At 46.3% G+C, this 25338-nt stretch overlaps 1 protein-coding gene and 1 pseudogene across 1 annotated transcript in view; both read right to left on the bottom strand.

Moving 5' to 3' along the window:
• Positions 1-21967: 21967 nt before the first annotated feature.
• On the bottom strand, positions 21968-22086 carry LOC136658023 (5S ribosomal RNA; annotated as a pseudogene).
• Positions 22087-22771: 685 nt separating this feature from the next.
• The window catches only part of LOC136657119 (calcyphosin-2-like), a 35084-nt gene continuing 32517 nt past the window's right edge, over positions 22772-25338 (bottom strand). Inside the window, exon 19 of the mRNA XM_066633761.1 lies at positions 22772-24382. Within this exon, the coding sequence (XP_066489858.1) occupies positions 24207-24382 (176 nt within the window). The 3' untranslated portion in view covers positions 22772-24206. The remainder of the gene's footprint in view (positions 24383-25338) is intronic.

The raw sequence follows: 25338 nt of genomic DNA, 5'->3' as shown, positions 1-25338 counted from the left end.
CCCCCCCCTTGTGACGATCTGGACTCTTCCTCTAAATGCCCACCCCTCCCCACACACACACACACACACACACAGATTCAGGCAGGGCTCAAACCAAATGCAGGATCCACACCCCTTCCCCCTCCACCTCTCTCTTTCTGTGTGAGCCCCCCTCCCACTTTGCACCCCCAGGTCACGCTGCCTGGTCCCCCAAAATGTGGGTTTTCAAGGACGTGTCAAGTGCTTGTCTTTCAGGGTGAGAAATCGACAGGAGGCATTGAGCTGGGGGGGGGGGGAGTGCTGATAAACACACTCTGCGCTCCCCCCTCCCCAGAAAAGGACGTGGAGTGGTGGGCACACCCAGCCCCATCCCTGATGATGGCAGCGGATGTCTCCCCACCCCTGATGGTACCTGTGGGCTCATCTATGGACTGGCCAGCAAATGGAACCACACACACAAACACAGAGAGAGAGACACAAGCACACCAACACACACACACACACACACACAGGCTCGCCCCCCACCCTCGCTACCTCAGTGGCAGGAGAGAGAGAGGCTCCTCTTCCCCCAGCCCGGGCGCTCCCCTCCGCAGCTGCCTCCGGGCTCCGCGCAGATCCGGGGGGGTCCCCGCGCCCAGCCCAGAAGGACCGGTGTGTCGCCGCCGCCGCCTCGCCTGGCCATCTTCAGGTGGCCAGCCCGGCCCCCTGGGCTGCCAGCTCCGAGGTCGGCAGGCGGGCAGCGCACCTGCTGCTAGGAAACCTCCTCTCCCCTGTCATGCTGCGAGATGCGCGCTGTGCATGATGCGCTGGAGCATCAGCCAAACATGGGGGGGGCAGGGCGTCGAGCAGGGTGGGCTCCGGGGAGCAGAGAGCCTGGATGCAGCCGGATGCCAGCCACGCTCCCGCTGAGTGCCAAGGTGACCAGAGGCACCGCTCCTCCTGGCTTCTCCGGCAGGCGTGCCTGGGGGAGGGCGGGGGGGGGAGCTGCCCTTTCAGCTCCTCTTTCCCACCATGAGGTGCCAGGCGACCCCCTTACAGGCTTCTCTCTCTCTCTCTCTCTCTCTCTCTCTCTCTCTCTCTCTCTCTCTCTCTCTCTAGCTTGTGTGATTCAGAAGACCCTGGGATGAAAGCACCCCCTTGGCTGCCCCTCTCATTTCACACGCCCCTTTCACTTGGGGGGAGAACCAAAGCATCCCGTTTGGGAAGGGTCGTTGACCTGCTGGCAGCAGCTACAGGTGGGAAGCCCACAGAGCAGCTGGACACTTGGACACCAGAGCAGCAGTGTAGCTCGAGGGGGTGCAGAGCATTCAGTTTGGCAGGGAGCCTCACCGACGCATGCAGGCGGCCCCTCCCCAGAATGCTCCCCCTATGCTCCCCCCACCCGGAATGGCTCCAAAGGGGGGGCCGCTTGCCGGCCACGGGGGGGGGCTCCCTGCAAAACTTAGTGCTTTGCACCCCCTCTAGCTACGCCACTGAACCAGAGGTAGTACCATCGCAGATGCAAGAACAGCAGGGGGGAGAGAGAATGAGCATGATTCCTCCTTGCCTATGGATCTCGTCCCCCCATAAGCAAGAATGTCCCTATAGTGCTTTCAGCTACTATTCTGTTGCCCACCTCACCCTTAAATCTATGAATTGTGCTTTTTTAGCCTCAGCACAGCTCCAAAGAAGCTCAACATTCACACCTGGAGGAGGGCATCCAAAGCAGGTCATGCCTATTCCCAAGACTCCCCTATTCCCTATTCCCCTAGTCCCTATTCTCCCCAGGACTTGGGAGAGAGAAGACCTGTAGGCTGCCTCTGTTTCCCTGTCGATAACCAGGAAGGAGACTTGACTCTCTGCATCGCATGACCAAGCGCCATCAAAAATTAATCCATCCCAAGGTGATGGTCGGCATACAGATGCAGTCACCAACCGATTGGCACACTCCATTCTCCCCTGCTGTTATCTCCCTGGCCTTGGCCTCAGAAAGGCTGCTTGGATATGTTGGGATCAGTGAGAGCCACTGCTCTGAGAGGAAGGGCGACACTTCCCCGCCCCCCAGGATCCAGAGGCTGAAGGAAGGCCACAGAGACATGATCTTTTTCCCCCCACTCAGAATCAAAGCATTTTGGTGTCAACAAGGGGAGAATCGAGCCAGAAGTCTAATGCCTTCTGAACGAACCTAAGCCATGGAATCACATAGCCCTGAAGACAGCAGCCAGCACTCAATAAGATCTAAAGCCACGGCTGTATTCGGAGTTTTTTCATTGCACTTATAATTTACATGAGACTTTTTTTGCTCCTCCCAGTTACATTCCAGTTGCTCATCCCAGTTACATCAGTCTGTCCCTGGAACCAACCATACTGGCTTCTGCCTTCCCATTGGACCATTTCAGCCACATTGAGAGGGGGGATTTGCTGCATGGGTAACAGTCTATCCTCCATATCTACTTTACCCAGGCTTCGCACACTGTAGAGGACACTGTTCCAGAACCACTATTCAGAGCGCGATACCATCGTCTTCCGAGACTGAAGGATGCCAGCATGGATATTTGCCCATGTAAACTATCTTTGGCAGACTGTATACACACTGTTCTCCACCCCCACCCCCCCTCTGCCAGTAACTTGGGAATCAGTAAATGTATACTAAGAAAAATGTAAAAACCCATCTGCCCCATTCTTGAATAGTGAACAAAACATGTGAAGACATGATGGTCTTTATCCACATGCAGCGCTGAATGGATCCATTTGGAGGGATTCCTGTGCACCATTTTTGTCATCCAAAAACAAAAGGGAAGACAGTTTTTAGAAGCTGTGTATAGGCAAAAGAAGACAGTGTAGTAGGATCCAAGTAAACAGTCAACATATGAAGTGTTATGTTCTCATCAATGCTGTGGGCATTTCTGAAGGGCCAGACCCTGGTGTACTTGTTTTTCCCCCAGTAAATCGTACCTGTGGGATCCCCAATCTGAATCAAGTCTGGGGGCGGAGGAGCTGTGCCCTTGCGACAGTTCCAATCCCCTGTACCTGCACTGTTGGCCCAATGCTAACACCCTCCCCTGCTGACATAACTAGCATTGCACTGGTGGAGGCTGCTTTGTATTGTATTGGCAACCTTCAGTCTCGAAAGACTCTGGTATCGCGCTCTGAAAGGTGGTTCTGGCACAGCGTCTAGTGTGGCTGAAAAGGCCAATTCGGGAGTGACAATCCCTTCCACACTGGGAGCAAGTGCAGTCTGTCCCTGGTCTGTCTCCCTGGCTATGGGCCTTCCTTCTTTGCCTCTTTGCCTCAGACTGTTGGCCAAGTGTCTCTTCAAACTGGGAAAGGCCATGCTGCACAGCCTGCCTCCAAGCGGGCCGCTCAGAGGCCAGGGTTTCCCACTTGTTGAGGTCCATCCCTAAGGCCTTCAGATCCCTCTTGCAGATGTCCTTGTATCGCAGCTGTGGTCTACCTGTAGGGCGCGTTCCTTGCACGAGTTCTCCATAGAGGAGATCCTTTGGGATCCGGCCATCATCTATTCTCACGACATGACCAAGCCAACGCAGGCGTCTCTGTTTCAGCAGTGAATACATGCTAGGGATTCCAGCACGTTCCAGGACTGTGTTGTTTGGAACTTTGTCCTGCCAGGTGATGCCGAGGATGCATCGGAGGCAGCGCATGTGGAAAGCGCTCAGTTTCCTCTCCTGTTGTGAGCGAAGAGTCCATGACTCGCTGCAGTACAGAAGTGTACTCAGGACGCAAGCTCTGTAGACCTGGATCTTGGTATGTTCCGTCAGCTTCTTGTTGGACCAGACTCTCTTTGTGAGTCTGGAAAACGTGGTAGCTGCTTTACCGATGCGTTTGTTTAGCTCGGTATCGAGAGAAAGAGTGTCGGAGATCGTTGAGCCAAGGTACACAAAGTCATGGACAACCTCCAGTTCATGCTCAGAGATTGTAATGCAGGGAGGTGAGTCTACATCCTGAACCATGACCTGTGTTTTCTTCAGGCTGATTGTCAGTCCAAAATCTTGGCAGGCCTTGCTAAAACGATCCATGAGCTGCTGGAGATCTTTGGCAGAGTGGGTAGTGACAGCTGCATCGTCGGCAAAGAGGAAGTCACGCAGACATTTCAGCTGGACTTTGGATTTTGCTCTCAGTCTGGAGAGGTTGAAGAGCTTTCCGTCTGATCTGGTCCGGAGATAGATGCCTTCTGTTGCAGTTCCAAAGGCCTGCTTCAGCAGGACAGCGAAGAAAATCCCAAACAAGGTTGGTGCAAGAACACAGCCCTGCTTCACTCCGCTTCGGATGTCAAAAGGGTCTGATGTGGAGCCATCAAAGACAACAGTGCCCTTCATGTCCTTGTGGAAAGATCTGATGATGCTGAGGAGCCTGGGTGGACATCCAATCTTGGGGAGAATCTTGAAGAGGCCGTCTCTGCTGACCAGGTCGAAAGCCTTTGTGAGATCTATGAAGGCTATAAAGAGTGGCTGTCGTTGTTCCCTGCATTTCTCCTGCAGTTGTCTAAGGGAGAATGCCATATCAGTGGTGGACCTGTTGGCTTGGAATCCACACTGCGATTCTGGATAGACGCTCTCTGCAAGTACCTGGAGCCTCTTTAGTACAACTCGGGCAAACAGCTTTCCTACAACGCTAAGGAGAGAGATGCCGCGGTAGTTGTTGCAGTCACCCCTGTCACCTTTGTTCTTGTACAGAACAAGGCTTGGAGGCTGCTTTATGGCTATTGTAAATCAGCATCTGCAGTCACAAGCTGCAGGCCTCCCATGTATCAGCAGAACTATGGAGATTTCCCCCCCCCCAGAGCAGATAACCCCCCAAAGGGGGTTGGAGGGAGGTGGGGAGGGGGTTAAACTCAGCAGGGAAGGGTGGAATGGGGAGATCCTGGGTGGAATGGAGTAGCTGAGGGGGAAGATCAGGAGGAGGCAAGTTCAGGAGGAGGCGGTTTCAGTGGTACACACCACATCCCAACCCCCTTCCCAGGCCTGATATACCTTCACGGATCAGCATGGACTTGCACCAACACTATTGCAGGTCTAGGTTGACCCATAGTGGATGCCTGGGCTTGCTCCGGGGCAAGCAGACAAATGTCTTCTTACCCCAAGGAGACCTCCAACGATACTGCAGCCAGATTAGCCACCAAAAGTCTACTTCAGGCTGATGTAGAAGCAGGGCTGGTGCCATTGCGTCACCACATGGGGATTTAGGATTGGGCTGTGTGTCTCAGAAAAAAAGTTCTCAGTGGTCCCCAGATTGTGTAACACTGCCTGAAGTTGGCACTTTTTCTGTGTCCTAATCCCTTGGAGGGCAACTGCTAGAACTTGGAACTTCCCTGGATGTCAGGTCTACTTTGTGATCTCTGTAAGTTGCTGGCAGTGAGCAAGGACTGTTCTCCCTGTCCCAGTGGCGTAGCTAGAGGGGGTGCAAAGCACTAAGTTTTGCAGGGATTCTCACCGTGGCATGCAAGCAGCCCCTCCTCCAGAGCTATTCCGGCCACAGGAGCAAAACAGAGGTGCTGAAGAGGAGGGGGAGAGACCGCTTGCTCACCAGATGAGGCTCCCTGCAAAACTAAGTGCTTTGCACTCCCTCTAGCTATACCACTGCCTGTCCCTTCCCCATGTCTGCATTAGGCCTCCGCGTCCAGCACCTTTTTCTTGCCTGCAGAAATTTTCCCTTCACAAAAACTCTTGCTAATGTCAACAAGTTGAAGTGCAGCACAAGGAGTCCTTTGGTACTCTGCCCAGGGTAGCACAATGCAGCACACATGCACATCCAAAACCCACATAAGAACATAAGAACAGCCCCACTGGATCAGGCCATAGGCCCATCTAGTCCAGCTTCCTGTATCTCACAGCGGCCCACCAAATGCCCCAGGGAGCGCACCAGATAACAAGAGACCTGCAAGGCTTCCTGGGAATTGTAGTTAAGAACATAAGAACAGCCCCACTGGATCAGGCCACAGGCCCATCTAGCCCAGCTTCCTGTATCTCACAGCGGCCCACCAAATGCCCCAGGGAGCACACCTGATAACAAGAGACCTCATCCTGGTGCCCTCCCTTGCATCTGGCCTTCTGACATAGCCCATTTCTAAAATCAGGAGTTTACTGACAATCAGCCTGAAGAAAACACAGGTCATGGTTCAGGATGTGACCTCCCTGCATTACAATCTCTGCGCATGAACTGGAGGTTGTCCATGACTTTATGTACCTTGGCTCAACGATCTCCGACACTCTTTCTCTCGATACCGAGCTAAACAAACGCATCGGTAAAGCAGCTACCACGTTTTCCAGACTCACAAAGAGAGTCTGGTCCAACAAGAAGCTGACGGAACATACCAAGATCCAGGTCTACAGAGCTTGCGTCCTGAGTACACTTCTGTACTGCAGCGAGTCATGGACTCTTCACTCACAACAGGAGAGGAAACTGAATGCTTTCCACATGCGCTGCCTCCGACGTATTCTCAGCATCACCTGGCAGGACAAAGTTCCAAACAACACAGTCCTGGAACGTGCTGGAATCCCTAGCATGTATGCACTGCTGAAACAGAGACGCCTGCGTTGGCTCGGTCATGTCGTGAGAATGGATGATGGCCGGATCCCAAAGGATCTCCTCTATGGAGAACTCGTGCAAGGAAAGCGCCCTACGGGTAGACCACAGCTGCGATACAAGGACATCTGCAAGAGGGATCTGAAGGCCTTAGGAGTGGACCTCAACAAGTGGGAAACCCTGGCCTCTGAGCGGCCCGCTTGGAGGCAGGCTGTGCAGCATGGCCTTTCCCAGTTTGAAGAGACACTTGGCCAACAGTCTGAGGCTAAGAGGCAAAGAAGGAAGGCCCATAGCCAGGGAGACAGACCAGGGACAGACTGCACTTGCTCCCAGTGTGGAAGGGATTGTCACTCCCGAATCGGCCTTTTCAGCCACACTAGACACTGTTCCAGAACCACCTTTCAGAGCGCGATACCATAGTCTTTCGAGACTGAAGGTTGCCAACTAAAATCAGGAGGTTGCGCATACACATCATGGCTTGTACCCCATAATGGATTTTTCCTCCAGAAACTTGTCCAATCCTCTTTTAAAGGTGTCCAGGCCAGATGCCGTCACCACACCCTGTGGTAAGGAGTTCCACAGACCGACCACACGCTGAGTAAAGCAATATTTTCTTTAGTCTGTCCTAACTCTCCCAACACTCAATTTGAGTGGATGTCCCCTGGTTCTGGTGTTATGTGAGAGTGTAAAGAGCATCTGTGTAAAGTGTGAGAGTTATGTGAGAGTGTAAAGAGCATCCACTCTGTCCATCTCCTGCATAATTTTGTATGTCTCAATCATGTCCCCCCTCAGGCGCCTCTTATCTAGGTTTTTCTAAGCTTTTCTTTTCTAGCATTTCACACCAAATGCTCTGCGTTCATCTGCTTTTCTGCATGGTGATTTTCTTTATGTAAGAAAAACATGACAGTAAAATGGCCTGTGGCAAGAAGCTGAGTGTGGCCTGAGTGTCACAGTATGTGCCAACCTCTTTTTTTATCCTCGTACACAACTGGGAGGCGCTGTTATTTGGGGGCCTCTTGCCTTCACTAGACTGCCTTATACAGAGGACCTTAATGCATACGTAAGTCCACTTACTCCTGCTCTGTCGTTCCCTTTTGATTGTGGTTGGTCTCCAAACCATGGATAAGAGTAAGCACTGCTAGATAAGCGACCTTTCTCATGCAGGATAGCTTGAACTGTTCATGACTTAAAGAGACCATCTACACCACTGCCACCTCTGGAAGAGGTACATTAGCAGCAGGAAAGAGCAGTGGGGAAATGGGGGCATGTCAGGGAGGGAAGGATCTGGTCATGCATGCAAAATCTTATTCCCCATTTTTCTGTCCACTCCATCCCCTGGCTGTCTTCCGGTTGGTGTAGCCAACTATATAACCATATAGCTGCTGTAGGTCCAAGGAGTTCCATAAGCTATCAGGGAACCTATGCAGAGGTAAGAGAATGTTTTCCCTTACCTTGGGCTGGTCTCCTGATTGCCTCCTCCCCACTATAGCACACAGTGCCTGTCTCCATTGTATGGCTGTATGCTTCAGTGTGGAGGGGAACTGGACAGTTAGAAACACATGCCTTTCTTTTCATATGCAACTTTCTGTTTATATAATGGGGGGTATTTCTAACCTCAGTTTCTATAGCAAGCATTTTTTAATTGCTCAGAAGAAATTGAACATCTGTGGTTTTTCTATTTTTAAAAGACACAAAAGAACGCAACAATATTTAGACTTGGGGAACATGACTATTATGAGAAACACTTGCAAATTTACTTTCCCAAAATTTGCTCCTATATAATACAGGAGGGTGGGAAACTATCAGCAGAAATAGAGAAGACTATCGTCCTCTCACCCAGTGCCAACTGAATTTCACAAAAATTGTTCACTGGAAAGTGGTTTATGTGCTTGAAGATTTATGAAAGCTTGCAGGAGTAAATAATATCAACTAAATCTTTTTTATTTAATCCCTTTGGAAATGAATCTGAAAGGTGCATCTTGCAGGATCCAAAAAAGGAAAGGGTAGGAAGAGCTTGGAACAGTATCAAAGAGATTGTCCCCTAGAAGACAAAGGAAAATTTTCTGCAAGCTTCTCAAATTCCCAACTAGTCAATGCGACTGGACTTTCGGCATGGTGCCAACCCAGTGGCATGGATAACCATGAACCTAGAAAAGCCTAGGTTGCTTAACTAGCTAACCCTCTAAGCTTGAACTACATGTACCTAGACAGTACTAGAGGGGTGCCAGCAAGGCACTGAAACATCAGTTTTCATGGGGGGTGGGGGAAAATGAATAGACGTGAAAATATACTAGGGGCAAAAATCATACCTGGTGTTGAAGCCTCCCCTTTAGATTCAGTGGCGTCACTAGGTTTGCATCATCCGGTGCAAAAGACCAGCATGTCACCCCCATGATGGACCTTTTCCCATATAGTATAGTGATGCACCATCCCCCTGCCCCCATTGATTTTATGGCTCTAATGCGCTGCTGAAACAGAGACGCCTGCGTTGGCTCGGTCATGTCGTGAGAATGGATGATGGCCGGATCCCAAAGGATCTCCTCTATGGAGAACTCGTGCAAGGAAAGCGCCCTACAGGTAGACCACAGCTGCGATACAAGGACATCTACAAGAGGGATCTGAAGGACTTAGGAGTGGACCTGAACAGGTGGGAAACCCTGGCCTCTGAGTGTTCTGCTTGGAGGCAGGCTGTGCAGCATGGCCTTTCCCAGTTTGAAGAGACACTTGGCCAACAGTCTGAGGCAAAGAGGCAAAGAAGGAAGGCCCACAGCCAGGGAGACAGACCAGGGACAGACTGCACTTGCTCCCGGTGTGGAAGGGATTGTCACTCCCGAATTGGCCTTTTCAGCCACACTAGACGCTGTTCCAGAACCACCTTTCAGAGCGCGATACCAGAGTCTTTTGAGACTGAAGGTTGCCAATACACAACCTTTGATAGAATTGAGATATTTCAGTGTGGTTTGTTTAATTGCATTCTGCATGAAATTATGCATCAAATGATATATAACTGGTATTATTTGAAAGTACCGAGATTTCAAAAATCTTGGCCAGTAGTGGTGTCATCCCCCCTCCCCGTGTGCACCACCTGGTGTGGCCCGCATCCCCCTAGCGACGCCACTGCTGCCATTCAGTATCAAAGCTTGGACTATGTCCAATGAGATGCAGATACAAAGCAAAGGCCTGATCCAGTGCTCCTTGTCGGGCTGAAAAGCCCAACACAGAGCTCCTCCGGTATGTGCTGGTAAAACAACTGGCACAGACTGGAGGAGACCCATTGAGGGAACTGCGCCCTTACCTGGGGGAAAGGGTCAAATGTCCCTTCCTCCGAGGAGACTCCAGCAGCTGCCCCAGCACCCATAGGATACAGCAGTAGCCATTTTGGTGTTGCTGCTCCTCTGGGCTCCAGGCAACTCAGGATCAGGTTGTCAGAGGGCAGGATTTGTGTCCATCAGTGTGCTCCCCTTGTCTTTTTCTTCCTCATTTAAATTGCTAACAAGTACTTACACCAAAGCATAAAATAAATTCAAAACTGAAGTAAAGCTGTCTTCATTTTGGAATGATACGGGGGGGAAGAGACAAGCCAGGAGTGATCTTTTCGCAGTGATGCTGAGGTCAGACATGGGGGTCTGGACGTTCTACGCATGAAAGAGGCATGAACCTGTGCACAGGGTCTCCCTACTCAAGCACAGAGGCAGAATCCCTGGTAGAAGCTTTGAGGTCAGTGCTGCACAATTGCAGGCTCCACTATGTATGACGCCACAGAGACCTCGAAGAAGAAGAAAATGCATTGAAAGAGTAGAAAGATCTCTTTATCCGATACTGCGATTGGCTGAAAAGGAAACATGTTTGCAATACATGATTTCTTTTGTGTTTTTAATGTGCAGTCTTAAAACGTTTGTAACGGAAGCGGAATATTGGCTCGTTAAATGTTCTCGCTACTGACATTTTCATAATGTTAATCACTTCAGATGATTGTTCTGTGATTTCTACTAAAGATACTCACTTGGGTTTGTCTGCATCTCAGCAATGGACAAGTGCTTGTATAGGGCTTGTCGGGTGTGTTACTCTGTGGTTCAATAATCCTCTCCAGCTTAGCTGAAATTCAAATTACATAGTGGTATCTTTTCCGAAAAATGTAGACTACTTATATTTTTGTAGGGCCTGATGGGCAGTCTGATGAGGACAAGATAAACACTTGCATTTCTCCTGAGAGCAGCTGTTCAGCTGTTACAATGTTCAATATTAGCTAAGGGCCCAATCCTGTCCAACTTTCCAGTACCAGTACAGTCTCAATGCAGCCCCAAGAAAAGGGAACAAATATTTCCTTACCTGGAGGAGGCCTCCATCGCTGCCCCCCATCACAAAATGCCATGCATACCCCAATGGCATGGCTGCACCAGCGCTGGAAAATTGGAGAGGATTTGGCCCTAAGTCAATGCAGAACACTGATAACTAAAGTAATAAGAAGAAACACGAATGCATTTTACAGATTGTGCCTCGTTATCCACTGGGGTTCCATTCCAGATAAAAAAAATCAGTGGATACCAAATCAGTGGAAAAATAGCTTTAAAGACCCACTTCCAGGTTTCTTGTTCCTCTACTGGCACCCCTGAATGCATTCGGATAGACACTATACCGCATTCAGCCACTAGATGGGGTGAATAATTGAATCTAATGGAATGAAATTATAATTATTTAACAGCGCAAAGGTAGGAAATGGAATTTTGGTGATTTTCTTCTTGTTACAAGGCATTTAAAGGTGGACCCCAATATTAGCAGTGAGCCAAATCAGTGGATACCAAGTCAGTGGATACCAAGGTGCCACCTGTGTACTGTATTGGTATTTGCTACATGCAAAATGACTTTCAATATAGGAATGTTGAATACACACATTGGTTGAAATACTACCCAAGATGTGTAACTGAACAAAAAGAAGCAGAAAAGTCAGAGTAGGGCATTCTCTCTCTCTCTCTCTCTCTCTCTCTCTCTCTCTCTCTCTCTCTCTCACACACACACACACACACACACACACACACTGCAGATTCTCATTGGAATTTGAGGAAGCTAAAGAGTAAAGTATAGTTTCAATTAACGGCGTGTTGTTCCACAAGAGCTGTAAGGATAGAAGCTTTGGAATGGAGCACGTATACATAGTCATTAATAGCAGAGTTTTCATTAAAAAAAATACGGTTCTTTTTGTCACTACTGTAATCAGACTTGACAGAAATAATTGCTGTGGCAAACACTCTCCGGTTTATGAGCCTGTGGAATTGGAAACAAAATAAATGTGTCTAATCCAAAGGAGATATTATTTGGGAGGGGGGCAAACTTTCAGTCACCAACATTTTGTTAATATTACCTTTGAATAAACTATAACCTGGTATAAAAGATCCTTTTTATATTCAAGTATCCAGAACTCTTATCCTACAATGAATATTTATTTAGAAACGCCACCATCCTTATTTAAAGAGAGTCTGACTTACAGTGCAGTCCTATGGGTGTCTCCTCCTCCTCCGCTTGATCATCATAATACATTTTTAAGATAATGATTATTGAGAATATTTGTATACTGCTGTTCAACAGGAGTAGTTCTCAGAGCAGTTTATATAGTAAACTAACGCAATAACTGCTTCCATTTAGAAGTATGTTCTATTGTAAGTAATGGGACTTACTCCCAGGAGAGTATGTATAGGATTGCAGCCTTTGTTATATTTTGACCAGAGACCACTGTTGAATAACAGCCCAATCCTAAAGTTGCCACCGGGTGCAGCGGTACGAAAGTGGCTACCAAAGTGGGTACCAAAGCACTGGAGGTCTCCTGGGGGGAAGGGGACTTTTGTCCTATTTTGCCAGTGCAGATGTGAGAGACTCCATGTTGGGCCTTGTGTTCAAGAGTTCAGGAGGATTCACAGGAGGATTCAGAATTCACAGAGACCCTCCCGCCCACCCCAGTTCCTCCCCTGTCCCACCCTGGAATGCCTTGTTCCACCCCTGAAGCTCTCACCACCACCAGGAGATCTTACCTAGCTCCAGGTAGCACTGGGCTTAGTGCTGACTGGTGCTGGGCTGTCATGGTTCAGGCTGCCTTACAGCACATTTGCAGTTGAATTTGGTTTGAAGATTGTGTCCTACTTTTATAGCTGCTTTACTTATTCATGCCACCTCAGGTCTATTCTGATATTCACAAATAACTGATTTACTGACTACAGGTAGTCCCTTGCTTAAGGACATTCAACTTACAGATGTCCCAACTTAAGGACGGCTGAATTACCCTTTTACACAGGCGTCGCCTGTCCACTCTGGTGTTTTCATCTAGGTGCAATCATGCTGGTTTTAGATATGGAGAGAGATGATGGTTTGTGAAAGGGACAGAGATGTTGCATTTTGGAGATGTAGAAGTGGTAGGTTGAAGTGGTGGGTGAGTGCAGGAAAGCCAGTGCTTTAGTTAAGAGAGTTGTACTCATGTTCCTCTCCAATGAGTACAAGTGCAAATTGTCACTTGTTGTAAATTATAAAACACAAGTTGGAAAATGTAACTCATAGAAATGCAGCCACCCCCACCCTCCCCATTTAAGCTGCTCTAAGGCCCATTTTGTAAGTTACACAACAAGAAAAACAAGGTCACCACAGAGTTTATATTCACTAGGGAGTGAATTCTTATCTATTTTGTAGATCATTTATAGAAACAAATATTTCTATACTCTTTTTCAACCACTACAGAAAGTTGTTCATATTTTGCTTGTGCCAAAATCATGTGGAAAAGATGTGGCCAAAACAGACACGATGTGGGGGTTTGTCCCCAGAATTTTGGACAAAAGGCAGCAGGATTTGGATCAGAGCTATGGGGGGGGGGGGGAGGTTTAATCTGGTCCAGATCCTCGTTGTTAAAGCTGTATTAGCCACTGGGAAAATGTATTGAGGAAAAATTCTGTCACCATCAGACTGGCTGAATACAAGTTGTTCGTTTCAGAACAGGAAAGGTACAAAACATGTTCAATTATATTTGTTGTGATAGCTTCTCAGGGTTAATGGACCATATTTACTGTTGATTCTAAAGGTTTTGTGCCTGGGTCACTACCTGTCTGAAGTGATTAAAGGCAATTGCCTTGTAAATAATCTTGTATCTAGGAAGAACTGGGTGGCAGTTCTAATAGCCCTCCCCTTGTTGCAAGTCTTTTCCCAGAGGGTCTTGGGTCAGCCCTCTGGTTGGTGTGAACTCAGGCCAGTTCCCCACCTGGTGATCCCTGGTGCCACTCTTGTCGCACAATCAAGTGTTTTTTGGTGAAGGTTTTTCTCTTCTTATTAGAAACATAGAATGAGCAATCAAGCCCTGCAAGTCTCTCCAGCAGAATCTGTAAGGGCAGGAGCCTGCTCTTTTACATTCCAAAACAGAGGGAGTCTAGGTTATGCATATTCCCAGTGGCATAGCTAGAGGGGGTGCAAAGCACTAAGTTTTGCAGGGAGTCTCACCACACTGTGCAAGGTGCTTCTCCCTTTCCCCTTCAAAGCCATTCCAGGCAGTGGGAGTGTCACATTCCTCCAGTTGGCTCCCACCACCTGCAATGGCTCCAAAGGCGAGGAGCCCCTTGTATACTGCAGTGAGGCTCCCTGCAAAACTTAGTGCTTTGCACCCCCTCTAGCCACTGCATATTCCTTTGTTGAACATAATGTGTGAATCAGGCTTGCCAGTTTAAAAGGCATGTATGAGGCTGGAAGGTGAAGACTTTCTGACTCCCTGTTTGATCTATCCAGGGAAAAACCTTCCTTGAGGTTCTGGGTCATTGTCTCCCCCCCCCCAATCTTTTGCAGAGAAAATTGCCTATGTTTGGACTGAGATGTCTACTGCCATGGAAACAGAACAGTGTTCTACCGAGGACCAATGCTGAGATTTCGCTGCTTATTTCCAAGCAGGATTTTCCACTGAAGTTCGAGAGGAGTCCCACGGGCTTCTTGACATATGGACTTCTAAATGAAGGTGGGTGATGGGAAAGTACAATGGCAACATTGGGCAAATTTTAATTCAATTACGTTTTTATGGTAATACTGTACGTTCTAAAGGTTGTGCCCTAAGAAGCACATGCAGAAACATGCAGGAACCGCATATTGTGCATGAAAGTTGTGCAATGCACATGCACAAGATCTGTAGAACAATGAAGTACTGACAATTTTATGTGTGCTATCTTGAAACCAAGTCAGGATTCTACTAAAATGCTGGTACCCAAGAACCTTGTGCTACCACTTCTGCATGAGAACTCCTTTATACAAAGGGAGGGATTACTCTCAGGATACCACCCAAAGATTCCAATTCTACACTTTCTGTGTGATGTCGGGAAGGGGCCTTCGCTGGTGCTGACTGCCATAAAGCAGTCAGTACCAGTAGTAAAAGGCACTCCCGGAAGCGTGATGATGGCAGGAGCTCCAGCGGGAAGCCTACACTTCCTGGCTATGTCATTGCCTCTTCCATCACTCCATGGAACAGGTAAGCCAGTGGAAGAGGCAGGAGAGTGGGGGAGGACAGAACATAAGAACAGCCCCGCTGGATCAGGCCATAGGCCCATCTAGTCCAGCTTCCTGCATCTCACAGCGGCCCACCAAATGCCCCAGAATGGAAGCAGGGAGGTGACAGGGAGGGGCAGAGGATGGGCAGATCAGGTCCAGGAAGGGGGCTGGTTTGGCAGCAGAGGCAGCCGTTGAATCCTATCCCCCTTGTCAGCCCAAATACCGCGGTTCAGATCCACACCAACCTGCACCAGCTATTTAGCTAGTGCGGGTCCAAGTACACCCCTCCTCCGCACCACAAAGGCATACCTCCCAGATAAGGGAACAAATGTTCCCTTACTCAGAGGAGTCATCTGTAACAGCCTGCCCAAAGGATGCAGCAGTCACTGTTGTGGCACCACTGCATCAGCGGGTGGGGGGAAGGATAGGATTGGGCTGAAAATCTGTAATACAGTGGTTCTCAAATCTTTTTAGCACTGGGACCCACTTTTTTAGAATGATAATCTGTTGGGACACACGAAGCGATGTCATTGACCTGGAAGTGATGTCATGGCCAGAAGTGACATCATCAAGCAGGAAAAATTTTAACACCCCTATACAACAAAATCTAATTTCCCAAATGTTCCAAAGGCTACAATCCTATCCACACTTACGCAGGAGTAAGCCCCATTGACTATCGGCATATACAATACATAGTAGCCTGTTAAAAGTATAGATTTGTAACATTTCTATACTTTCTATACATTTCTATAACATAAATGACCTGGAGACAGGGTTGAGCAGTGAAGTGGCTAAGTTTGCAGACGACACCAAACTTTTCCGAGTGGTAAAGACCAGAAGTGATTGTGAGGAGCTCCAGAAGGATCTCTCCAGACTGGCAGAATGGGCAGCAAAATGGCAGATGCGCTTCAATGTCAGTAAGTGTAAAGTCATGCACATTGGGGCAAAAAATCAAAACTTTAGATATAGGCTGATGGGTTCTGAGCTGTCTGTGACAGATCAGGAGAGAGATCTTGGGGTGGTGGTGGACAGGTCGATGAAAGTGTCGACCCAATGTGCGGTGGCAGTGAAGAAGGCCAATTCTATGCTTGGGATCATTAGGAAGGGTATTGAGAACAAAACGGCTAGTATTATAATGCCGTTGTACAAATCGATGGTAAGGCCACACCTGGAGTATTGTGTCCAGTTCTGGTCGCCGCATCTCAAAAAAGACATAGTGGAAATGGAAAAGGTGCAAAAGAGAGCGACTAAGATGATTACGGGGCTGGGGCACCTTCCTTATGAGGAAAGGCTACGGCGTTTGGGCCTCTTCAGCCTAGAAAAGAGACGCCTGAGGGGGGACATGATTGAGACATACAAAATTATGCAGGGGATGGACAGAGTGGATAGGGAGATGCTCTTTACACTCTCACATAATACCAGAACCAGGGGACATCCACTAAAATTGAGTGTTGGGCGGGTTAGGACAGACAAAAGAAAATATTTCTTTACTCAGCGCGTGGTCGGTCTGTGGAACTCCTTGCCACAGGATGTGGTACTGGCGTCTAGCCTAGACGCCTTTAAAAGGGGATTGGACGAGTTTCTGGAGGAAAAATCCATTATGGGGTACAAGCCATGATGTGTATGCGCAACCTCCTGATTTTAGGAATGGGTTAAGTCAGAATGCCAGATGTAGGGGAGAGCACCAGGATGAGGTCTCTTGTTATCTGGTGTGCTCCCTGGGGCATTTGGTGGGCCGCTGTGAGATACAGGAAGCTGGACTAGATGGGCCTATGGCCTGATCCAGTGGGGCTGTTCTTATGTTCTTATGTTCTTATTTCCCCAAATGCAGTAACATACCATAGTATGAAATCTAATACATTAAAAATAAAATACACAAGGAAATGAATGGAGACCCCCCCCCAAAATAGGTTTGCAACCCACAGTTTGAGCTCTGCTCACAGCTGCTGTAATAGAAGCAATTTTTTTTCCCTTTGCAATAGCACACTGTGAAAAGACTATTAAGCTGAGATCTCTTCTTATATTTTAAAGCAGTGGTTCCCAGACTGTGGGTCGGGACCCACTGGAAGGTTGTGACCTGATTTTTGGTGGGTCCCGTAGCAGCCAAGCAACGCTTCCAATGAAAACACAGATGATGGAAGGATCTGATCACTAACTGACTCAAAAGTTTTTCAAAAATCAGATAGCTGCGAACTGCCCTGCAAACAGCTCCTGCAGTGCAATGCCCCTGTGCAAATACAGGGAGATAAATGCTGGAGTATTTTTTTTGTTATTATTACATGTTAAAAAAAAAAAAGTTCTTTCTTTCTAGGTGTTTTAAAAGTCTCGTAAACCTAGCTGGGTCCTGATAAAGAGTCATTTTAAAAAGTGGGTCAGTGCTAATAAGTTTGGGAACCACTGTTTTAGAGTATCATCTCCATGCATACCATTACTTCATATTATCTCAACATTTTTGCTAAGGTACTAGATGCATCAAATATATGGAAGTATTCATCTCGCCAAAACCTCTATTTTTAGCCTAATGTTTTACACCTGTGGTTGTTCAAATGAAAAACTTCCCTCCTACTCACATACTGCTATGACATTTTGGAACACGGCAGAGCATTTTTAGAATCCCCTGAAGCCACTCCTTGCAAACATTTCACCTGCCATTTGTGAAAACAGCTATTGTTTCCTGGATTGCTTGACTTGTACAACTAAGGGCACAATCCTAACCAACTTTCCAGCACTGGCATAGCTATGCTAGTGGGGCATGTGTTGCATCTTGCATTTTGGGGGGGGCAGTCAAGGAGGCCTCCTCAAGGTAAGGCAATGTTTGTTCCCTTACCTTGGAGTTGCATTGCCCTTATCTTGGTACTGGAGTGTTGGTTAGGATTGTGCCCTATGATGGCTGTTCAGAAGGCCAGCTTGTATTCTCAGGCATTATTACTGGTGAATCTAGAACTGGGGCTTTTTTTAGGAACCTTCCCCATTGATACATTCAAAAGAGTGCTTGAAATACTGGTCGCTTTTCTCGAGGAATCTTGTAGCTTTGGAACACAATAGATCAAGAGTTCAATTGCCTCCTTGTTTACAGTTCTCCCTAGTCAATCTTTGCAGATAAGTTATACCATAAATAATGGTCTGCCATTTAGCCATAGTAAATATCAAGGCTATGCATTGTAGCCGATTGCCCATACTGCCAGTATGCTGTAAGTACAGTGGTTCCCAAACAGTGGGTCCGGACCCACCAACAGGTTGCGACTAGATTTTTTGGTGGGTCATGAAACTGACAAGGAAAATGTATTGAGCTCTATGGAAACTGAAATGGACCAGTGCATTCAAGAAGGAATTCCAGCCTCCCAGGCTGACCAGGAAAATGTATTAAGCCCTATGGAAATCAATACTGAGCTGCACGTTTGCACTTGCAAGTAGGCAAATGTGCCTCAGTTATTATCAAAGGCCAAGCAGGAGAATGTGAGACCACCAGAATGGTCCTGATCTAATTAACACAAATGCTCAAATGCACCCCCCCCCAATTAGAAAAGGATTAAAATAACAGCTGGAGCAGCTGGTAAACTGAAATTAAAAAAAAAAATTGTAAAGCTAGGTGGGTCCTGATACAGTGTTATTTTAAAAAGTGGGTCCTGGTACTAAAAAGTTTGGGAACCACTGCTATGGTATATTACAAAGTGTTCTTAGATTACTGAGAATTTTGTGGGGGGGGTGACGGTGAGAGAGAGGGGGAGCTAATTTAAAAAGTTGCCCATGGTTCGTTCCTGTAGGAACTCTAAACCTTTTAAGTCTGAGATTAATTTGTAAGCCTTGATCAGCCAGCCAGACAATTTTAGTGTACAAGCCATCTGGCTGAGAAACCTTGTAATGCTCTGCTTTAATCCTGTTTTGGGTACCTTTAATTTCTGCTGTGAAAAATATCAGCATAATACATTTGGCTCAGTTGGCTGTCACGCCACAACCTTCCCTACCCTTGTTTCCTTGAGACTGGATGCCACTCCAAGAGAGTGCAAAACCTAAAAACCGATGCCGAATGTCACATCTTGCAGATGAATAAGCTTCACGTCAGGAGCATGTACTGAATCTGCATTCGCTTCGGATACCTTTCCGGCTGAAATTCAGGCGGGTGTTTTTGCAGCATTCTCAGCTGTAAATGACACAGGATTAATCCACTGGAAAGTCACCTTGGTCTCCTTTTCCTACCTGGGTTCAGCTACACCAGAGGATGGACTTGCAGTTGCTACGGTTGGAGAAATTAATTGTGCAAAACAAGAGCTAGAACATTGTCCTGGGTTTATTATTAACATAGTGCGCTGGTGAGAGCCTAGTGTATCTAACCCAGATTTTAGGAATTCTCTCACTTCTTATAGTGCTAAGGAACAAATAGAAAGCAACGGAAAGGTGTACATGTCAACCAATCACCAAAAAACAACAAACATTTTACATGGCACCAACAGTCCTAGAGTCATGTCTGCTGCATAAATCAAAGTACTTATAAAAGGAACTACAAAAGAGGATCTAGCACCATGGACTTCTCAGATAAGACTTTTTCGCATACTTCCACATTCCTAAGAGGGGGTTTACAATAAGGCTTTCCTGATCTCACAGCAATAATTCAGGGCAAGTGGTGTACGTGACTCTCTCACCTAAAGGGAATGGTGGTTTGATACAGACAAGATGGAGTCTGAGATGCTTTTTACACAGGACAAATATATAACAGAGGTCTAAATGTAGGACAAATCTAACTTAATAAAATAAAAAAATCTAATTTTCTTCAACACTACAAATTTAATTTTCCCCTCCAGGACACTTCCTTAGTTTTGCTTAAAGAACCAGTAAGCACATGCTAAGAGAAGCTTTAAAACATCGCTGTCAAAGCAAACCTAAAATCAGGATTAGGCCCCCACGCTGGCTCCCGAGTTTTGCAAATGTACCGTAAAGTATGTTTGTGCCTACTCAGGAGCAGGACGCGCTAACACAAGGTTGGGCACCAACCTGCCAGTGCCAAATCTCATCCCTGCACTAGTCGAGGTAGGTAGGTTTGCTCCGGGCAGCGCAGGGTGTAGGAAAGGGTGGTGGGAAGGCATTCCAGGGGTGGGGAGAGGATCTGGCCCAGGAGGGGTTGGGATCAGCAGTGGCAGCCCATGCCATATCCTAACCCAGAGATTTTCCACCTTTTTCATCTCGTGGCACACCAGCAAGGCACCAGAATTGTCAAGGCACACATCAGTTTTTTTAAGGATATATTTTATTATTTAAAAAAAAGAGTACTAAGATTGTATTTAAACTTGAATAGCTGAAGTTTTAATGAATAACTTTTGATTAAATGAATTTTTAATCAAAACTTTAAAGTTCAATGATTAAACTGTTATTTAAAAAAGAAATAAATCAGTGAGAAATTTGTGCTTGGTGATGTTGCATGATGTCCCTTGTCCGAGGACAGATGGTTGACAAGCACACCCTCACGTCCTCCTCCAGTGTTTGAAGCCTTGACCTATTCTTGCTCTTCATTGTGTTGACAGCAGAGAAACCAGCCTCACACAGATAAGATGTTGAGAAAGGAAGAAGTGCTTTAATTGCCATCTTTGTGATAATGGGGTAGTCCTCTCGGAGAGACAACCAGAATGAGGCCATATCTGTTGAGAAGTGTTTCAGTTTCAGTCCTCTATCATTTCTGATTTCTGTCCACTCATTTTCTTCTGCAACAGGTAACTCAGCTGACTCACATGCATTTAGCACAAATGGATCTCTCACCCAGTCCAAGGACAATACATTAAGTGTCGGGAAATATTTTTCAATGTTTTTCCCCAGCAGTGACAAACTTTGTAGAATTAAATCCACAAGATTTTTGTCCAGTTTGCAACTTTTTGTCAGTTCAAACATTTCAACTTTGTTCTCTTTTTTTATTCTGGCTGCCCACAGTGTTAGTTTTTCCTTAAAGGAGATAATTTTGTCACTGCAAGTCAGAATATTTTCATTCTTTCCCCTGCATACTCTTGTTAAGAGTGTTCAAGGCTTGGAATATGTTAGCTAGGAATTATTGCACCAGGTCTCATCACTAAGCAGGTCAGCCAGCTCAGACCCTTCTGATGTAAAAAAGATTTGAAGTTGTTCCCTCAGTTCATACAACCTTGAAAGCACCTGCCCTCAAGATAGCCTTCTCACTTCTGTGTGCAGTAGAAGTTGGGTAAGAGCAGCTTCCACAGCAGAACACAGTGATGAGAACAACCTTGATTTTAATGGCCTACTCTTAATGTAATTAACCATTTTATTTGTCTCAGTCATTCCTTTTTGGAGTTCAGGTACTATTGATTTTGAAACAGGGGCCTCTCTGTGCAGAAAACAGTGTGTGAAAACAATGTCAGAGTTCTTTTGTTTGGCCAGTGCAATGAATCCTTTTAGGTTTCATAGAGGGAGCACCATCTGTGCAGATGTTGATACATGATGTCCACAACAAACCATGAGAATTGAAATAGTGGTCAACAACCTCAAAAATGTCTTGGCCTCTTGTGGTTTCCGGAAGCGATTTACAAAATAAGAATTGTTCAATGATGTTTCCATTACAGATGAACCTACTGAATGCTAAGAGTTGTGCATTTCCTGTGATGTCAGTTGACTCATCCAGCTGGATGGCAAAAAAATCAGCTTCTTTAATATTAGCTATAACTTGTGACTCAACATCTTCAGACATGTCGTGTATACGCTGACTAATCGTGTTATCTGACATAGGTATTTTCAAGATCTCTTTTTCATATGTTTCGCCAAACATAATATTTACAATTTTGCAGCATGCTGGTAAAATTAATGATTCAGCAATTGTATGTGACTTCATGTTTTTTGCCACAATTTCAGCAACAGCATAGCTTGCTTCTTGTGCTTTGTCAGAGACAGCTGCAATTTTAGAAAATTTTTTAGCCTGACATGTTTGATCAGCAATGGTTGGCAACCTTCAGTCTCGAAAGACTATGGTCTAAGCCTACAGCACCCGGTATTCCCAAGCGGTCTCCCATCCAAGTACTAACCAGGCCTGACCCTGCTTAGCTTCCAAGATCAGATGAGATCGGGCATGCGCAGGGTAACATAAGTTTTAAAATAATCACGTGGTTTCTCGCATAAATGTAAGTGCTTTGAGTGAAGGTGTCTTTTCAGCTTACTTGGAACTATAGCTTGGTTTGCCAGTTTCTCACCACAAACAACACACTCAGGGCGTGGATGTTCTTCTCCAGATGAAATGAATCCAAAAGACAAATAGTCTTCATTATATTGGCGTGTGACGGTTTTAGAACTAACACTACTAGGTGTGTTACTGTCTGCACTAGCGCTAGCCACACCTGACTCATCATCATCATCTCTCTTTCTTTTTTGATTAAAAATTTATCATGGCAATGCAGCCCATGATAAGGGAACAAATGTTTCCTTACTTTGAGGAGGCTTCCATGACTGCCTCTCCACCACAGGATGCAGCGCTTGCCCCACTGGCACAGTTGCACCAGCACTGGAAAATTGGATAGGATTGGGCCCTCAAACGCATCTTATAACGTGAAATAAAATGTGCAAATGTAGGTTGAAAAGATTAAACTGCTTTTTAAAAAATGAATTAAGGAATTTTATTCATCAGTTCCGATTACAAATTAAGTTAGTAAAAATTAGCAGAAGAATGACAGATCATAGCAATTATATATATATATATCCGATTACAAATTAGGTTAGTAAAAATTATCAGAAAGTCTGGGTGCTTTTGAAATAAGAATTTATTTTTTAAAAGGCAAAACACTTAGAACACATTTTATGCATTAGAACACCGCTCTGTAATCAACATGCAGTAAAAAAAAATATCTAGCTAGTGAATTTTAAAAATGAGCAGATATGGCATTGAATCAGTCACAATGGTATGTGTGATTCACTCTTAAATATCTACACATTCGCAGAGCGCATATTTCCCCTTACTCTGGCTACTCCTGTGAGATGGCTTCCTTTCTTGAGGTTACTGAACAAGTCCAGCTTAATAAATGTAAATGTCTTAACAGCATGTCCTCAAACAATTTCCTATGCTTTTGGTTTTGTACTAAGTAAATGCATGTGGGAATGAAGCAGTCACATAAACAGAGTGGATATCTTTGTATAGCAGGGATTATCAGATGCATGTGCATGTGCAGTACAAGGTTAGCAAGTTCATTAAAGGCACTTCCGTATCTTTTCAAGATTCCTATACAGATGTGCTAAAAGCCACAATGATCACTGAATATGGTCACTTATGGTATATATTAGATCCTTGATAATATCTCACTGTTAACTCTCTTTCACATATATCCAGTTCCACAATTTACTGATTTAACAAAACAAATTATTTCATATCCTAAGTAAGTCAGGACAATAAGTATCACTAAAATAAAATGAGACAAATTACAGCCCAATCCTAAGCTCCTTGGTGCCGCCAGGTACAGCAGTGCCAAAATGGTTACTGCTGCATCCAGCAGGGCCAGGGAGGCTGCCGGAGGTCCCCTTGGGGAAGGGGTTCATCCCCTTCCCCCAAGGAAAGCTCCAGGCCCCCGCAGTGGGGCTACTTGAGTCTGCACTAGTTACTTTGCCAGCACAGACTTGAGGGGCTTTGTACCCTGACAAGGAGCACAGGATCAGGTGGAAGAGGCCTCTGCTGGTCCCGCCCCCTCCTGGGCTGGTCTTTCCCCCAGCCCTGGAAAACTGCACTGCCTCCAGCAGTGCCTCTTACTGGCAGTGGCTCTTCAAGGGCATCCTCCCGGCACTGAGGCCCAGCACCAACTGGTGCTGAGGCTCCCTCCTTTCTGGGTGCTGTGAATGTGCTTTACAGCATGTTTGTGGCATCCAGAGCTGATGGTACATACAAATCACAGGTGCTGTGGGTTATAGGGTTGGGCCCTTAGTCATGACAAATTTCGGTGCTACTTATATTGAACGGGACTTAAGAATCCTAATTTTCTTAGGATACAATCATTATTTGTAGGTAGTGCGTTTTCCTAACATTGGAGAGGCAAGAAAATGTTCTAAATTTGAGCCAAAACTGAATAACAGACTCCATATTAAAACATACATGGTCATGAAATTGAAAGGGTGTTGAACAAGTAACATAAATCTTCAAACTATTTAGACCTATCAGGCTTTCATTCAGCGATTAGTGCCAAACCTTGGCACTCAATGTTTTATCTTAGATGGTGACCATGTCAACACCATGTACTCTAAATTCCCCAGGGATTCCTTAGCGTGTTAACAAAATCTTCATCAGCAGTAATTCCAATACTTAATCCTTCATAATAATCCTCAAATTCAGAAAAAGAAACTTCATTGGGATCGCTACAAGCATCCTGCAGTGTTTCTAGAAATGAAGACCTAATTTCTTCTTCTGTTGCGTTACCTGTTAAAATATTATTTATTATTAAACACATTAGTAAACCTGCAAAGAACATCGTAGGTCAGAAAAAACAAAAATGGAATTTTTCTGATATTCACTACAAGTTTAACAAAGGGATTTCCTGCGTGCAACCGTAAGGGCACCAGGAAGTAAATTCAGGAGAATTAAGGAAAATTCAAGGAGATGGTGACTGATCTCGGTTTTTGAGGCTACACTTATTTCAAGCAGTAGCTTTACAGCAGCAGGATGGAAAATGGTGCTTGAAGCTGCCTCACCCCAATCACTGCTGCTGCTATTCTACTCCCGGCTTCAGTGTAGAAGTGAAGAGGAGAAACGACAGTGATGGTGGGGGCAGGTGCCACTGCTTTAGTCCACTAACCGCCTCCTCCCTTGCAAAGGAGGTGGTGCTGGCAGGCAGGCTAAGAAGGAGGTGGCAGTTGCTGCCACCTCTCTCCTCCTCGCTGGATGGAAAGGGCAGCAGTGGTGGCCCTCTTCCTCGTTTGGGATCACTGCCACTGCCTCCCCAAGTTTACCTGCCTCCACTGTGCTGCTTTGAAATAGTGCAGCAGAGCAGGGTGGAACAAGAAACTAGAAGAAACAAAACTTGGAAGGCATTTCCTGGTTTCACCCCACTCTTTTTCAAATCATAGAGCAGCAGAGCCAAAAGAGGAATCCGTAAGGGAGCAAACAAGGACTAGGTGAGGCTGCTGCAGGGAAGACTGATGGGCACAGGATGCCATCTGTGCCCACCTGTCATTTGAAGGACTCCACCTCACCTTATCTCATCACAGGGCTAGCTCACTGAACCCAAGACAGACAAACTCAGACACCACAAGTTTTGGCTGATCTTAGTAAGAAGTTATTGTTTTCAGCCACCCCAATACTTCCTCCATCATGCAAAGAAGGTTTGGGAAGTAAGATAAGCATGGGAGAACACAGAAGTGATGAAAGCCTCTCGT

The sequence above is a fragment of the Tiliqua scincoides genome, chromosome 7 (genome assembly GCF_035046505.1).
Source record: "Tiliqua scincoides isolate rTilSci1 chromosome 7, rTilSci1.hap2, whole genome shotgun sequence".
Lineage (NCBI taxonomy): Eukaryota > Metazoa > Chordata > Lepidosauria > Squamata > Scincidae > Tiliqua > Tiliqua scincoides.
This window is presented reverse-complemented; position numbering and strand designations above follow the sequence as displayed.